We start from the raw sequence: 17,824 nt of genomic DNA, 5'->3' as shown, positions 1-17,824 counted from the left end.
ACGACATAATATCCACCGTTTCAAGTTCAACCAGGGAGAAAAGACGTAGGATGGAGTGAAAATCATCTTCGGAAACCTGCAGTAAAGAAAGTACAGCAAAGTTATAGTTATGAAGCGGTTTCCACGTTTCTACTCCATCCCTATCTCCTACAAGTTACTTTCAATTAGATATTCGCGCGCCAAAAAAAAAAAAAAATTCCAACAAATCAAGAACCTTGGAATATCGGCGGGAAATTCAAAGGAGGTTCGATAAGAGTTGGTAGGTGTTTTGGCCAATGAGATAGATAGAGTTACAATTCAAATCGGCTTACCGCGAAACACATTGCTTTTATTAAGCACGTTTATCAAAACATGACAGCGCCATCTGTGAGCCTCTAGCGGAACTAATGACAACTTTTACTTGTTTACTTGCAATCAGAAACATCGTTATGATTTTTATTTCATCTATTTATTAGATTAAAAAGGACTAAAGTTTTATTATTTAACTCGCGTATTTTATTTAACACGTTTAAAAAATCTATTTTGATAACTTGCTACGCAGATTATAGCAGCAGACAGTGATTAATAGGTGGCGCCACCCGTATTTGATAAAGATTCACGCTCGATAAAAATGTATAGCGAAACGTCGATCTCGAGATCCCACGTTGTGACTCTAGGTTTAATACATATATTCTATCTCATTGGCAGACCCTAGGTGACATATGATCGTCTCTCAAAGGTGGCGTTGATGACCGACTCAAAAATCGATTTTTATTTCCTAATTAGCTGTATAATTGAAAGCACTACTTTAATTGCCTGATTTTCATCTAAATTTACAGAATGTCTTTTTCTACCGAATTTCATAATAAAAATTAAAAACATTTATTAAAAAATATTATGCAAATCAACCGCTGGCCGGAATTGAGCCCATGCCACTGGTTCCCGCTAGAGGCGCCGTTTCTCACACGTTAAAGTCAATCCTGCAACGATAATGCCATAAAAGGAAGAACAACACAGTTACTTTCAGGTCGGGAGAGTAGCGAACTCCTGTAAGCCAAGCTTCGTGGCGACTGAGAATGAAGGAATATGACACATGTCGGCGATCCCTACCTTAAAGGTGCCGACTGCCCCGTGTCCGCCGGAGCTGACTTGACCCCACACCCCTTCCGTCACCTCCCAAGTAAACTTCATCTCTTCCTGGGTATTGTCCAGGTTGTAGAAACAACGAAAGTCTTGGGGACTAACCCCTAACCTAAGAGTTTGATCGTTATATGATCAACTCATTTTGACTGATTTAAGGAAGGAGGTTTATTTGGCTGGTGACGAATCAATCAAAATTTTTGTCTCTCCGTTACTGCAATCAATATTAATTTCCAAGTTAATCCGTGTAATTGAACGCATTACTTTAATCGCTTGTTTTTTATATAAACTTACAAAATGTATTTTTCTACCGAATTTCGTAATAGAAATGAAAAGTTCGATCAATTCATAAATTCTGGCCCAATGGTTGTGCCGGTCCGATTTGAACGCGAGTCTGCCTTTAGCAATGCATTACGAGAATGGTCATTATGGTCAACTTTTGACCAGGGAAGAAATGAGCTTTCATTTGGGAGGTAACACCATGATAAAGAATGCGCGTGAGGGAATTTGTTTTCACTCTACAGGATAGGCAACTCCATATCTCAAACGACAGCTTATTCTGTATATACACTGTTACAACATCGGTTTTCAGCACGCGCAAAGCTACGTTTCTATGTAGCGTAGCTTTGTACGTGCTGACAAGAGACGAAAACTTTCAGGATTTTTAGGATTTAAAATATCCGCGAGTTTTTTAGCGCGAGTGCACGGACCTCTAGGCCTTAGTTTTAAATACGGGTTGTAGGCTGTAGCCAATTTCACACGTTTTTAAAACTAAGGTCCGTGCACACCAGCCAAAAAACTCGCGGACATTTTAAATCCTGAAATTTTTCGTCTCTTGACATCACGTACAAAGTTACGTTACATAAATGCCTAGCATTGCGCGTGCTGACAACCGAAGCGGTAACAGAGCATATACAGAATAGAGAGATAGGGAGTTGCCGATCCTATAGAGTGAAAACAAATTTCCTCATGCGCATTCTTTATCCATGCTTATACTTTCACGCACTTTCACGCAGTGCCTCGCTCAAATCGAGCTCGGGCACAAGAATTTGAGGTCCTGCTTTCTGTAGCCAGAATCGGCTGGAAAATATCTACGGGTTGTTCCAAAAGTATATTGGGTTCTATCAGCAATTTTGAGTCGAACAAAACGTCATAGAACATATTTTCGGCTCAAAATCTCCCTTAGAACCCGCTGTACTTAGGTCCTACCACTATTTTTGGAACACCCTGTATAATTCAAGTAATAAACTAATCAAAAGGAAATTAAGACTTCTTCCTAAAATGCCATGTGAAAACCTGTCAGCTTTTGAAACTTCGCAAAGATCTAAAAAAATGAAAAACACGGCTCTGTTTGAGAAAATTTTTAATACTGTTTACATGAGCAAAAGAAACAATAAAGAGGGCCAGTTAATTTCCGTTCAAAGAATAATAAGGCAATTACGAGATACATAGAAATATTATCACAGATTTAAATATGAAAATGAATAACCTGTGGGTTGACGAAAACTTATGTCACATTTTGATTAAAATTCTTAATTATTACAACTACAATTTCCAATAAAATTTAGTTACCTACAATTCGATAAAATAATGGATACACAACCGAAGGAATTAAAAATCATAGGCAAACAGAAATAACAGAAGAAAGTCAGGCAGTAATTAGGGGATGTTGAACCAATTATTTACTGCACTCGCGTTATATTAGCGTCCCAATTACGTAATATACACCGACAAAATCTATGATAATTTCTAAGAACTAAAAATATTCTAACGCCCCGAATGCCTCACAAGCCAAATTGCCTACTTTCTACGGAGGTATTAAAATTATTAAGGTAGAGTTCTGATTGGTTGACAAAACAAGAGACTAGAAGTAAACTTCTTACCAAAAATATATAGATATAAATACAAAAAGTACACTTCGTTGAAAGTTGCTCGCGCCGTGTAATATGAGAAACCCTCCTTTATCTTAAAATAGTGTCGACCCCCTCTGCGTATGATTACCTTCCCGACCGTGGCACAGGGAACAAGCCGTGAGCAAAGAGTAGGGAAATAGGGAGAGAAACAGCATAGGCAGCCGTGATCCATGTGTAGTGAGAAGAGGGGAAAATGTACGGTACGCCGCGGCTCTTAACGCGCAACTTATTCGCGCACAGTTGACGTTACAGGTTCTCCTCTTTCGAGCTACCAATACTAGAGAGAAATTTCAGTTACGTAGGGGATGACAGAGACAGAGGCGGTTAGGTCCCCCCTTGCGCGAAAGAAGTACGTCCTAAATCTTATCGTACCAGAAAGGTTTTTACTACCACCCCAATTTTTTCCATTTTTCGGCGGATTTTATAGAGCGCGTTTCTATCTCCCTATTTCCCTCCTCTTTGCCGTGAGTAGGCTCATAAAGAAGCGGATGCTAGCTCTAGTACCAAAAATGAACTTTTGGATCGTCAGCATCATGTACTATTTTCTGTAAACCTATGACGTCAACAAGCTTTTCGCTGATTGGTTAGTTCCTGTTGGGTTTTTGAGCGCAGGGTAGTTGCTTCTCAGTTTACATGTCGTCTATAGCCAAAGACAGAGAATTGTTAATAAGGGGTACTTTTGTTTTTATATCTATACGCTCTTGATCATACTGAGAATGCACTACGCAAGGCTTTCTTTAACCTCCCCCAAGTGCCTAATTACTTCCTGTTATTTCTATTTACCTTTGTTAGTCATTAATCTCTGTGCCTTAGAATAGATATTTAATGTCTTAATTACTAATATTTTGTAGTTTTAACTAATTATTTCGAACATAAAAAAATTCCTTCAAATACACAAACTTATAATGATACAACGTTTAAAATGCTCATTGTAATCTTAAACATTACACTGTTACGCGATAGCTTAAATAATGTAATAATAACAAGTATGACAGTTGGAGATAAAACATCGGATGGCAATTTGAGAAAGAAGAGGTACTACTCCTGATAGATTATCATAGCATAACTTTGCTAATGGTAGATTTGCAACGCTAACTAAACCAAACCATAGCCAAGAATTGAGTTTTTTCAATGTTCTTGCGCTGGGTAATTGTAAAGTAGTAGATTATCTGAGTGAATTATACCAGGGATAGATGTAATTTTAGAAGTAGGAATAGAGAACGGTTAGTATTTACTTCAGTCCGACTCATAGACCACCCAGTATAGAGCCCCTCCCTTCAACACGTAACGAAAATTTTAAATTATATTATTGGCTCACTTAAAGGCCGATTTCAAACGAAAAGGGTTCTAGCAAACTGAAAACCGAGCATCGAGGCTAACAATGGCGCAACCGTGCCGATTTTCGAATCCCCGTTGGGGCAAAAGTTGGAAGGGTTCTCGCTAACTGAAAGCCGTGCTATATGTGGTTCTAGCGAACGGAAGATACACAATAGGAATCCTTTTTCCTCCCAAATTTTTGCTTTCCTCTTTGGGAAATTCTCTATTGTTCATCTTCAGTTCGCTAGAACCACATTGCACGGCTTTCACTTAGCTAGAACCCTTCCAACTTTTGTCCCCCAGCGGGGCTTCGAAAATCGGCACGGCCGCTTCATTGTTAGTCTCGATACTCGGTTTTCAGTTTGCTAGAACTATTTTCACTAGAAGTCGGCCTTTAAACTACGTTTTGACGACGTTGCTGACGGGGACGGCGAAAAATACGTAATTCCTCTTTACCTCTGTCGCAATGACCCTCCTCTTCTTTCATACCCCCCGTCCCGGGGAAGAGGGTCCGGGACTTTGACGCGCGTTCAGATTACCCTGTTCTCTATTCCTACATTTAAAATTACATGGATCCCTGAAATAATCTTAAGTTACTGCGCTCGCAAATCTTTTGGTCGCGTCTAGTACTTGTCCTCTCCAAGTTTGTATCCTTCCTAACATAGTTCCAAGTTCTCAATATTAACCGAGGCGAAACATGGTTCAACTGCCATACTTGTTACTATTAAATTACTTGTGGCGATGTGATTAACTGTAGTAATTGAACTATCACAGAAAAGGGAAAGCTAGGCATTATTTTTAAGGTGTTACAATCACGCTTAGTAAAAATTAAAAAAAAAAAAAAAATGCTTCTAAAGCTCTCTAAGACAAATTTATAGGATGTGTGAATAATATGGTAAATATAATTATGTTTCACAAATTAAAAATTTCAGGTTAGTCTATGACAATTTGCATAGCTTCATAAATTTACTCGCAGTGTCAGAAAAAGTTATACACTCGTGTTCAGGGCAAGTACTTGTAATAAGTCGACGCAATTTTTCTTTGGATACAATTTTAACGCGTCATTTATCGGAATTTTATAAAATTAAAGAATTCTAAAATTTTGAAATTAGACCCACTTAGATTTGATAAGTTTAATTTTACTAAAAACAGCTTTATTTTATATAAATTAAATAAAAGTTAACTATTTTAAATTAGGAGCGTTGATTAGCCTAATTTTAACTATAGGCCAGTGCTCAATTTTTTATTTAAATATAAACTGATATTACTAAACCTTACGCTACTACAAGAAAGATACAGACAAGTTTTTATTTGCTATTCGATAAATTTTGGCAGTTCATGACAGATGTCGCTATATGCGTAGACTTTCATTAAATATTATTACCAGGGCATTACCACTCCTTAAAAGTAGTACTGTTTAGTGCGACTGAACACGAGTATAGAACAGACACTACAAATTTTCCCTATCTTTATTAACTTAGTAAAATCATAAATAAAAGAACAACAATAAGTATGAAATGCACTCGAACGTTAAAAATCAAGTAGTGTTTTCCATACACCGCCTAACCATGGATTAACTAACGCTAGGGATTGTTCACTAACCGTGTTTCCCATGTATTTCTATCGCCAACTAGGTGTTCCGAATTATTCCCTGATTCCCCTGTTCATTCCGCCAATTTATTGGACCATAACGGATGTAGATATAGCGCCATCTCTAGGCAAAATAAATCGGTTTTGCTGATTTTAAAAATGGCGGCGCCCAATTTAGGCGGGATTTTAATTTTGACGTCATAGGACGCGTGATATTTGGTCCAATTTTCGTATAACTTCCTGTTAGGGATTGAAGCTGCTGCTAGGGGGCGTTTGGAACATGCATGTTTTATCTTTTAGGGGGAACGAACAATCCCTAGCGTTAATTAATCCAGGGTTAATCCATGGCCTAACTTGTCAAAGCAACAGGCGGCTCCATTACCACCCCTTTGCATTCTGAACACAAATTATATCTTGCCAAAGGCATTGACCAATCAGACCTAGGTCCCATTGGTTCCTGCCATTGGCTTAACTAGCCTTTACCAAGCTAATAGCCACTGTGTAGTTATAGTGGAAAAGCCATCTTTAAGGGATACCAACGGAGCCGTCCTTTGCTACAATTAATTTCCAATCAAAACTAGCCTTATTAGAAAGCAGAACCAAAGGTACAAACTTCCTCTATAACATGATAGGTATAATCACCTTCGAGAAAAATCATACTTATTGTTATTAAGTTATTTATTGTGGTAATTCGAAAAACCAGGAGACTATGCATGCCGCCGTATATTTTATATTATTATAAGCTCACAGGGGATTTTGGTGTCTATTCCTAATAAATAGTTTGTTATACAAAGTTAATATCCATAATTTATAATAAAAAATGTTCTAAGAAATATAAAATGTTTCCTAATTGACATAAAATTATTGTTTAAAAACCTCTCTATAATTAGAGAGCTCAAATCGTCAGTGCACCTCTTCTGATACAATATTCGTTCGTTTGTCAATGCACCCTGTACAATTTGCTCATACATCATCAAGAAGCACGGCCAATACTCAACCCAACATCTATTGCTGTTTAATGATGACACCTCTAGGTACGCTGTAATATACTGTAGTTCCGAACTCCCGAGTTATTTTATAGCGTGTTCCATTTACCGCTCTGGTTTGATCTTAGAATGCTTTGAAAAAATTTGCGTGTAGATTTCGGTTTACTGAGTACTCGGCCAGAGATTGGCTCGCAAATGATCTAGTATTAAGCCTGGTTTTCACTGGTCCAAAACGCAGAGGGTAACTTGCCGCAAAATTTCGCGTTTTCTGGGCGGCAAGCACTGGATTGGTTTTCTATTTATCCGCAAAATTTTACGGAAAGGAAAGCGGTGGCCAATAGGAATCGACTAATGCGTGACGTCATAGGCTTGGTTTTGGTCAGCTCGCGAGGATTTTTTCGACGCCATGTTTTTTTTTAATTGAAGGCGTTTGTGTTGTCGAGTTAAATTTCTAAAAATGTATAATTAACGATTTGTTAAAGAACTTTGGCTTAATCGTTATTTATATGATAAAAATGAACGTTTTTACAAAGACAATAAATTCTAAGAAAATTGATAGGTTGCTATTGGTGCGTTTTCAACATAACTGGTAAGCCTTGGTTTCCACGAGCTCGCACTCTCATGATATTGCAAGTTTTAGTGGAAACGTTTTTTTTACTGTTCCGTGAATTTTTCGGCAGTGAAAACTAGGCTTTACGAGATAGTACAGATCAATGCTAGCTAAATTTCTGGAGATGTTTTGGCGGCAAAAAATTAACGAATGAACGTTCGAACAGCTCCGCAACTGATGCGTATTTTATTTCTAGATCTTGGCGCCCTCTATCGGATTTTATGACGTACTAACTAATTCAAGCGATCTCAGAGCGATAAAATGGAAGAGGCTATTAATCTTCGACAACAGCTGTACAATTGAATCGTCACTACGGGGTTTACAGTAAAAAAACGATCGATTTTCGTGATAAAAATGTTGTACGATGGTAAAAGGTACTATGAGTTTTTTGTTTCCTAGGATTGGTTAATTCATATAGAAGGGTTACGCAACGTTAGAAAACTATTTCGCTGACTCATTCATTCGGTGACATATATTTATGACATTCAGTCTAAAGCTTTTGTATATATATATTTCAATTCTTTTTTTATAAAACTAGAAACTCTGGAAGATTAATTTTTCAACTCGAGGTATCTTTCGTAGCCCAAACAGGCTCGTTCACAAACCGTTAAAAAATCGGGAATACCATTCTGAAAAAAAGTAAAAACAATCAAATATAATGTATTTAGACTCATGGAAAAACATCAAAATCATTCACAAAACTTATGACAGGCTTCATACAACTTTTGGAAAACAAATTTCCCTGAGATTTCCAGGTTTTTCCCGTATCCTATGGAGCAAATGTTAACGAAGGAGTGGGGCGGCAAATTGGACTATTACATAATCAAAGGACATCCCCGTATCTCTAATGTAACCACAGTTTTGAGCCTCCAAAGTTTACTGTAATGTTAATCCTACGTTTATGAACATTTTGCTTAATTACTCAGCCCCGGTTTATCTTAACCCCAAGTTTTTAGTATGGTTGGATGGGGGGCAAATAGGACTATAACATACTCAAAGGACATCCCCGTATCTCTAGTAGAAACAGAGTTATGAGCCTCCAAATATAGTGTAATGTTAATCCTATGGAGGGGATGTTTTGTTGAACATTTTGCTTAATTACTCGGCCCCTGTTTGACGCAAATTTCCCTGATTTCCCTGAATTATACTAAAAATGATAAATTTCCCTGAGTTTTCCCTGAGATTTTTGTCAACTATTTATTTCCCTGATTATTCCAGCTTTTCCCTGTTTTCCAGGTTTGTATGAACCCTGTATCAAGACGCTTTCGTTCATTTTTTTATAAATTATAATTAATGTTTCAGAAGTTAACAAGTTAAGCCTAAATCTAAATTGTTTTAAAGAAAATTGCCATTGGTAACTTTAACCGCTGAGAAACCTAGAAAATTTATATGATAACACTAATGGGAGAGTGAAGAGAAAAATGAAGTGATTTTTTATCGCTTCTTCTACTAATTATAAGACCAGTCTGCATAGTGAAACATTCAGGAAATACAATCTCCGAATTATTTTAAAATTCGAATTAGGTTCAGATTTTAAGGATAATTTGAAATAAGGACCTCCGACCAATCGCGTAACGCCCTGCCTTCCTGTTAACAAAATTTCCGTTGCACGCGCGGCTCTACATCTCGCGCCACGATTGTCACATCGCGAGGAACTTTTATCAAATCTCGCGCTAAATTTCATTCGACGCGGAGCGTGTCACGAGAATTTTGTTAACAGGAAGGCAGGGCGTTACGCGATTGGTCGGAGGTCCTTATTTCAAATTATCCATTAAATCTGAATGAACCTAATTTGAATTTTAAAATAATTCGGAGATTGTATTTCCTGAATGTTCCACTATGCAGAATGGTCTTATAATTAGTAGAAGAATCGATAAAAACATCACTTGACTTTCCACTTCACCCTCCCTTTAACGGAATATGTTCATAGGTAAGGTCTATTCAGACGACACAACCTTTTGACTCACTTAGATGAGTCAACTTGAGTTGAGTAAACTAGTTCTGTCGTGTGAACACAAGTTGAATCCCCAAATTAAAAATTTATTTCTGCTGACTCGACTTTTTGACTCATCTAGTTGAGTCAAAAGTTGTATCGTGTGAAAAAGCCTTTAATCTATTAAAAATGGTTGTGTAGCCCATTAAAGGGTTCAAACAAGTCAATTTTGAGTTTTTTGACACATTGAATAACTGCTACTGATGCTCAAACCAAAAAATTAATGCCACAAGTCGATTTCGGGGTGTTTTACCCAAATCAAAAACAAAATTACGCGTCGCAAATGATAGTTAACTTAATTATCATTAAAATTAATTAAACGAAAACCAAAAACGGTTAGGTTAGCTTATGGTAATAAGATATTTAGGACAAAAATAATTTTTCTTATAGCAAAATAATACCAGAAGTAAGATAAGGGACCAGAAGTAAAGTGCTCTAGCATTGGTAATAGATGCTGGCACTAGTGAACAAATTTGAGGATTTTATGCCGCTTCCATCCCTGCGCCTACACTACTGAGAAAAAAGTGGTTGAGTTCCAAAAACATTTCCTAACCCCTTCCCCTCAACCTAAAGCCGCGGAACACGGACGCGGGTGCTTGAATCTAGTTCAGCCGTCTACCGCCACGAGCGTCTCACGTTTTGGAGAGAAAACTCAGAAACCGCTACCAGAGGGCCAACCGTTGGTGTGTTATCAAGAATATTCACTTTCTCCGAGTGAAGAATTTGGTTAGCTCAGTACTTCCAGTCTCATCTCACTCCTGATAATACTAATATCAACTTGTTTGAACCTTTCACACTCTCTTTAAAGACTATCTGTTTACGAGTAGCTACAGGCTTAAATATCGAACTAGTATTAAAATAAAATATTTACATTGGCAGCCCAGTTAACCAACCAATCAGGGTTTTTGTCCTTAGGGTTTTCAACATACTCCATATACACTGTAAATAAAACAGTAATGAACAAAAGCCATTATTTTGCTTGAACACGTCACCATAAGTAACGTAATAACAATAAGTGAGACACTTTCTGGAGGTCATAATGTTAAAATTCTATCGAAATAAAGGGTTGTTCCTTATGGCAACTCTAAAACCATAATATAATTATTAACATAAGTTTATAAGATATGTTTCATAAGTATGACACTACCTATACTTCGTAATGCTAGTTCGAGAACTACAAGCGAGAATTTACTACACTCGGTTAATTTTGCAGTCCATCTTTCTATTTAGTCTGTACTAAGACTTTGACAGCCCCTCACCAGGCGTCGTTTCATGAAAAGCTCTCAGTAACCAGTGACAAACTTATGGAACATATCTTACGCACTTATGTTATTAATAGTCGTGTTTAAACCCGTTGGTTCCGTATCTTACAAACTTACGCTTCTACTAAAAAGTTCACAAAACAAGTTGGTGTAAATCATGTTTTACACTGAAACTCGCCTCCATTAACGTATTTAATTGAGTGCCATGGTTATTGTTGTTATGTCACAAATGTACAACTGACGAACTTCATAAATACAGGGAGCGAGGGGTCCGACATTCCCAAAAGAGCCTATGGGATTTCGTGATTTCACGATTTCATAAAGATTTCGGGATTTCTTCCTTGATTTCATCAAAGATTTCGCGATTTCACCAAAGATTTCGTGATTTCTTCGTTGATTTCGCGATTTCACCAAAGATTTCGTGATTTCACGATTTCGCCAAAGATTTCGAAATTTCATCTTTGATTTCGTAATTTCGTCATTTCTTCAAAGATTTCGTGATATTATCTGAACGATTGCGCGATTTTGCGAGAAGCGTACGGGATTTCGTGTAAATGTCGGACCCCTCGACAGGGAGACTTTAATGGGGGTGTATTTGTGACAGAAAAGCAAACCGGTACACACTAATGCCCAACTTTTTCGCGCATATTTCTGCGCATCAACGCGTCTTTCCATCTAGGGACAACGATCACGATGCGTTCTCTCTTCTTAGGAAGAGATACGCTATACAACCCCCGTATGGTGTCTCCCTGATAAAGATTACTATTATTGAAAATACATTCTCAGACATGCTCTTTTGAATGTTATTTCAGGATAAAATATTTTCAGCAAATTAAATTTTGTTATGTGTATGACACTTCTTATATTTCGTAATGCTAAAGACTTAATTACTGAGAGCTAGAACGACGCGGGAATTGACTACACTCGGTTAATTTTACAGTCCATCTTCCTATTACTACTAAATCATTGACAGGGTCTGACCAGGCGTCGTGAGGGGCTGATTACTTCCAAAAAATCTGTACACTCGATTTCAGGTTTCAAAAAATTCCTAATGATTTCGAAACATTTGAAAAACTTCAGAAATTATTACAATTTCCAAAAATTTCACTAAAATTTCGTAAGATTTCAAACAAAGCTGGAAAAATTTCATGATTTCAACAGAGATGTCAAAATTTCCGTAGAAGTTTTATGATTTCAACAGATTTCGAAACATTTCCAGAAATTTCAACCAAGATTTCATAAAATTTTCAGAAATTTCAACCAAGATTTCATAAAATTTCCAGAAATTTCAACCAAGATTTCATAAAATTTCCAGAAATTTCAACCAAGATTTCATAAAATTTCCAGAAATTTCAACAAGATTTCATAAAAAAAAAATATGTTGGAAATCTGATTTCATGGGCGTTTGTACCCTCGATTTCGCAAGTGATCAGCCCCTCGAGAGTCTAAGTCATTTCATGACAAGCTCTCAGTAACCAGCGACAAACAAACATCTTATGGGATAACAGAAACATATACTTACATATAGTTCCGCCAACATCATCGGACGTTATAACAACAACTTCTTTATAATCACTAACTCTTTTAACATTAGGCTTTGGAGGAATTATTTTAGAATCAAAACTATAGGCGTGAACGATGAAAACGTGTTTATCGTTCTCATCTAATTCGTACGTTTTACATCTGTAAGTGTACTGCACATCAAGAATTAAGGAAATTAAACACTTTTGTGGTAATTAATTTGTTGCATATTTACGACGGTTTCCTGGGGTATAAGACGGCCAGGGTTGCCACGGAATTTTCAGAACCAAATTCCCTGACTTTTCCAGGTTTTCCCTGACCTTTTACTTAGATTTCCCCTGACCCTTTTAGGCCGAATGTGTAAATGTTTACAGCACGTTTAAGTGCTTATAATGAAATCAAATCGATCTACATTAAGTTTTGCAATGTATTTGTTGCACCAAAATGAATTAGAAACATTTTAACTATAAATAACAGTCGAAGAGATTTACTTTACATGAAAACAATTCTAGACAGCATTTTTAAGGATTGCTCTAGAGTTCACTCTGTGTTAAGAGAGGATGAGGAGAAACTTTCATTACTCTTTCAATAAAGACTTATCGCCCAGAAATTTTACCCACTAAAATACAAATTCCCTGACTTTGCTGAAATTTTTAAAATTCCCTGACCTTTTCGGCCCATTTTTAATATCCCTGACTTTTCCAGGTTTTCCCTGCTGAAATTTTTAAAATTCCCTGACCTTTTCGGCCCATTTTTAATATCCCTGACTTTTCCAGGTTTTCCCTGACCCGTGGCAACCCTGACGGCGGATAACCTGACCTCCGTTGTATTAATTTTGTGTTGTAGGTAAGGCTAGATTACAATTATGTTCTGTGGCGTAACTACCTCGACGCGAGCCTTCAAAAAACGGGCTTCTGCCGGCCTGTCTCGCCTCACCCTCACTAAGGTGGACAGGGAAAACCTGGGAAAGTCAAGGAATTTCAAAATGGCCCAAAAAGGTCAGGTAAAAGTCAAGGAATTGCAAAATGATCGGCCAAAAAAGTCAGCGACAATTCTTAGAATAATGGACTTAATATCGGTCTGAGTTGATTTATTGAAAAATATAAAATATACTGTTAACATTGTCAAGTTTATGGCTAAAACTGTCAGGGAAAAGCTTTTTTGAAAAAAATTTAGGGAAAAAACGTACAGGATAGATTTAATTTTAGAAGTAGGAATGGAGAACGGAGTAATGTGGGCGCGAGTCAAAGTCCCGGACCCCCTTCCACGGGACGAAGGGGTATGAAAGAAAAGGCGGCGGGTCATAGCAACAGAGGTATATAAAGGATTACGTATTTTTCGCCGTCCGTCCCCGTCAGCAACGTCATCAAAACGTAGTTTAAGTGAGCCAATATGATAATTTAAACTTTTCGTTACGCGTTGGAGGGAGGGGCTCTATACTGGGTGGTCTATGAGTCGGACTGAAGTAAATACTAACCGTTCTCCATTCCAGCTTCTAAAATTAAATCTATCCCTGAACGTAAAAAAAATTCAGGTGAAAATTGTAAAAACGTCAGGGAAAAGCAGGAAATGTCAGGGAAAATTGTAAAAAGTTGGGAAACCAAAATAAACCTCTCCGAGTCGACGTAGTTTCCCTACTGTTCATTTACTGTTAGTTATCAAATAGGTTTGCTCAGGGTTAAGATTACGTTTTTTGTTCATTTAGGTAGTTTTGAAATAAGTTTGTTTGGGTATAAAATAGTTTTGGTTGCGTTAGGTTCAATGGTGATGGGAAGTCTGGTTACCGTCTTCTTAAAGCTTTTCGTTTTGTAATACATAGATCAGGGCTTAGCACGCATTCGCGGGGTTCCAAGCTATATACCGAGTTCTAATAAATGTCGTGTGGCGTATTCTATGGCGCAACGCTTATTACTAACCTCGTTCGGTCTTTATGGTCAACTGTCCACTATTAAAAGTTACTTATCTATAACTCAAATTTAGTCAAAAACGCCAGTGAACTTATTAGCTAAAACGTCTCTAAATTCCAAGGTATGGGACATTAAAACATGGTAACAATAACCATGAAATTGCGAAAATCGTTACGTAATTATTAAAAGGATACATCTCTGTTTGGAATAGGGAAGAAGAATTTAGTCTGCCAATAAATAGCTTCATCGCCATCTTCTTCAAACTTGTAGACGTCTAGAAAAATAGCACGCGAGCATTCAATTCTGGATCTTGCAAAGCTTATAGTGAGTGCAAAACTCAGCGCTTTGTCAATACAAAAACCACGGAATGCAAGAGTAAAAACATGGATAAAGAATGCGCGTGAGGAAATTTGTTTCCACTCTATAGGATAGGCAACTCCCTATCTCGGACGACAGCTTATTCTGTATATACTCTGTTACAACATCGGTTGTCAGCACGCGTAAAGCTAGGTCTCTATGTAACCTAGCTTTGTGCGTGCTGACAAGAGACTAAAAACTTCAGGATTTAAAAACTAGTTTTTTAGCTCGAATGCACGGACCTCTCCTCTTGGCCTTAGTTTCAAATACTTGTGAAATGGCCTACAGCCTACTACACGTATTTGAAACTAAAGCCTACAGGTCCGTGCACTCGAGCTAAAAACGTTTTTCGTCTCTTGACAGCACAAAGCTAGGTTGCATAGAGACCTAGCTTTGCGCGTGCTGACAACCGATGTTGTAACAGAGTATATACAGAATAAGCTGTCGTCCGAGATAGGGAGTTGCCTATCCTATAGCGTGAAAACTAATTTCCTCTCGCGCATTCTTCATCCATGGTTTAAGTATATCATGGAGGCAGACATAAATCTGAATACTCTTATTTCTTTGATAAATCAATGTCATTCGAAATACCAAAAATTGCTTGAAACTACCAGGGGGGGGGGGATAGAAATTAAGATCTACCTTTTACGTGTAATATCAAAGGGTATTCAAAATTTGAAAGATATTGCTGTTTAAAGGTAGGCGCGCTCGGTGGAAGGAAAATTAGGATTCGGATTAATTTAATTAAATTAATTTCAAGACGTTGTTTAAATTAAAGACAATCGCGAAGGGGGTAAATGGGATGAATTATCCTAAGTTCAATCAGAACTAGTTTGATTAAATCAATATTTAATAGGATTATCCTGATCTAATCATTTATACAACACCGGTCCTCCCTTATCATTTACTTTCACTAACTGACCTAACCCTAAAAAAATGTACTTACCACAGGCATATTGATCCCACTTTTTTCTGTAAACTAAATCGGTGTACACTCCGTAACATACTTCTGGTCGAACATTCCTTAAATTTCCAACAACTCTATACTCGAATAAACTAGAAACCTTAAAAGAAATGACAAGAGTTCACAATCAAACACTGAGTAATAGAATTAATAGAACCCGGAAGGGGGGATGTCACTAAGGTAAGAGATAGAGGGTTATGACGTTGCCATATATAGAAAAGAAATTACTCTATAGCACGAGCCAAAAGTACGCGAATAACTCGGCGGAAGGGGAAAAGGCGCGAAATAACATTCAGTGCGAGCGAAAAGGGCGCGAATTAACAATAAGAGCCGATGAAATGGGCGCGAAATAACCATAAGCGCCAGTGGAAAGGGCGCGAAATAACCGTAAGCGCCGATGGACAGGGCGTGAAATAACAAACATAAGCGCCGATGGAAAGGGCGCGAAATAACAAACAATAAGCACGGATGTAAAGGACGCGAAATAACAATAAGCGCCGTTGTAAAGGGCGCTAAATGACAATAAGCGCCGACGGAAAGGGCGCGAAATAACAATAAGCGCCGACGGAAAGGGCGCGAATTAACAATAAGCGCCGATGTAAAGGGCGCGAATTAACAATAAGCGCCGATGTAAAGGGCGCGAAATAACAATAAGAGCCGATGTAAAGGGCGCAAATTAACAATAACAGGGTTCATACAACTTCTGGAAAACAAATTTCCCTGAGATTTCCAGGTTTTTTCCCCATATACGTCCATGAATTTTCCAGGTTTTCAATGGAGCAAATGTTAACGACGGAGGGGGGGGCAGATAGGACTATAACATACTCAAAGGACATCCCCGTATCTCTAGTATAACCAGAGTTATGAGCCCCTCCAAATATAGTGTAATGTTAATCCTACGGAGGGTATGTTTATGAACATTTTGCTTAATTACTCGGCCCCTGTTTGACGCAAATTTCCCTGATTTCCCTGAATTTTACCAAAAATTCGAAATTTCCCTGAATTTTCCCTGAGGTTTTTGTCAACTATTTATTTCCCTGATTTTTCCAGGTTTGTATGAACCCTGAATAAGCGCCGATGGAAAGGGCGCGAACTAACAATAAGCGCCCATGGAAAGGGTGCTAAATGACAATAAGCGCCGAGGGGAAGGGTGCTAAATGACAATAAGCGCCGAGGGAAAGGGTGCTAAATGACAATAAGCGCCGACGGAAAGGGCGCGAAAAACCCTAAGCGCCTGGGAAAATGCCGCGAAACTTCAACAACTGGCCCGTTGCTGCGTTCAAATAAACCGCGAAACAACAGGTTTAGGGCGACATCTTATTTAACGAAAATAATGTATTGACGATAGAAATTTTTACGGTAAATAAACGGAAATCATATCATACTAAAAACACCAATTTGCGCATAGATTTACATCGAAAATCATATCAAAAATTGTTTACAAAGAACATAACGTTAAAAATTCGTATTTTTTTTATGAGCGAATCAAAATCTACACACTGTAACTATAGGCCTCGTCGACCAATAAGAAGACAGTATTCTGACAATCTTCTGATACAAGTATATATAGTACCTCTTAAAGCGTGCTAGCTGTGCTTAATGCTATCATAGCCTAGGAACAAATGAAAATACATTTAAAAAGTACTTACATCGTCGAATCTCTTGTAAATTCTCGTTCCGTAAAATTCCACGTCTAAATCCCAACCGTCAAACTCACCGTCATCGTACAATCTGTTAATTTTTCTACAAAATAAAGAGGAATCTATTTCTTCCGGATCAGTCATGGCTAGGAAGGCTATCACCGGGCAGAGAGAGTAATCGCCACTGACGTTTCCAAAGCCATTCGTTTAAGCAGACGATGATTTTACTCATCCTGCTACCTATGACGTTATATCGCACGATCGCCTTATTGGTTACTTTCACAGGGTAGCAACATAGCCAAGGTTTCTTCAAAACAGGTTAGGCAATTTGCGATTCGCAATTTCGCGTGATTTTTGTATTACAGAGGCAAATATTTCTTCAATGCCGAAACTAGCTTTGTATACTTTAGTCTTAAGACGCTTCTGACGGTATTAAATTATATCAAACATCTAATAAATGCTATGGGACACCTGTATGCTTTGCTTTGTTGGTGGTACAATAAACACTACTACATGTTAACGCCTCATTTGCATGAAAGTTAATGCCTCATTTCAATTAGCTTTATTCCTGATCAGCGCCACCTACCCATAGCGGCGACTTTGAGAACTACTGTAATCGGCAAGCCAACCAGATGTCGCTAAAAT

General features: G+C 37.8%; 1 protein-coding gene across 2 annotated transcripts; it reads right to left on the bottom strand.

The window, feature by feature from the left end:
• Positions 1-2,465: 2,465 nt before the first annotated feature.
• On the bottom strand, positions 2,466-17,481 carry LOC149713096 (phosphatidylcholine transfer protein-like). Of its 2 annotated transcripts, none has more exons than XM_089846074.1 (6): positions 17,189-17,481; positions 15,522-15,639; positions 14,413-14,492; positions 12,313-12,484; positions 10,400-10,467; positions 2,466-8,164 (listed from the first exon to the last, which is right to left on the bottom strand). In XM_089846074.1, the coding sequence occupies exons 1-6, from the start codon at positions 17,321-17,323 to the stop codon at positions 8,087-8,089; spliced, it is 651 nt and encodes a 216-aa protein (XP_089702200.1). In that variant the 5' UTR covers positions 17,324-17,481; the 3' UTR covers positions 2,466-8,086. The 2 variants fall into 2 exon arrangements, with proteins under 2 accessions (XP_089702200.1, XP_089702206.1); XM_089846080.1 differs by lacking the exon at positions 17,189-17,481 and adding an exon at positions 15,768-15,927.
• Between the last annotated feature and the right edge of the window lie 343 nt (positions 17,482-17,824).

Source organism: Phalangium opilio, unplaced genomic scaffold (genome assembly GCF_054372755.1).
Source record: "Phalangium opilio isolate 3A_F unplaced genomic scaffold, DU_Popi_V2 ptg000009l_1, whole genome shotgun sequence".
Taxonomy (NCBI): Eukaryota; Metazoa; Arthropoda; class Arachnida; order Opiliones; family Phalangiidae; genus Phalangium; species Phalangium opilio.
Note: the sequence above shows the minus strand (reverse complement) of the source record. Positions and strands in the feature narration are given on the sequence as shown.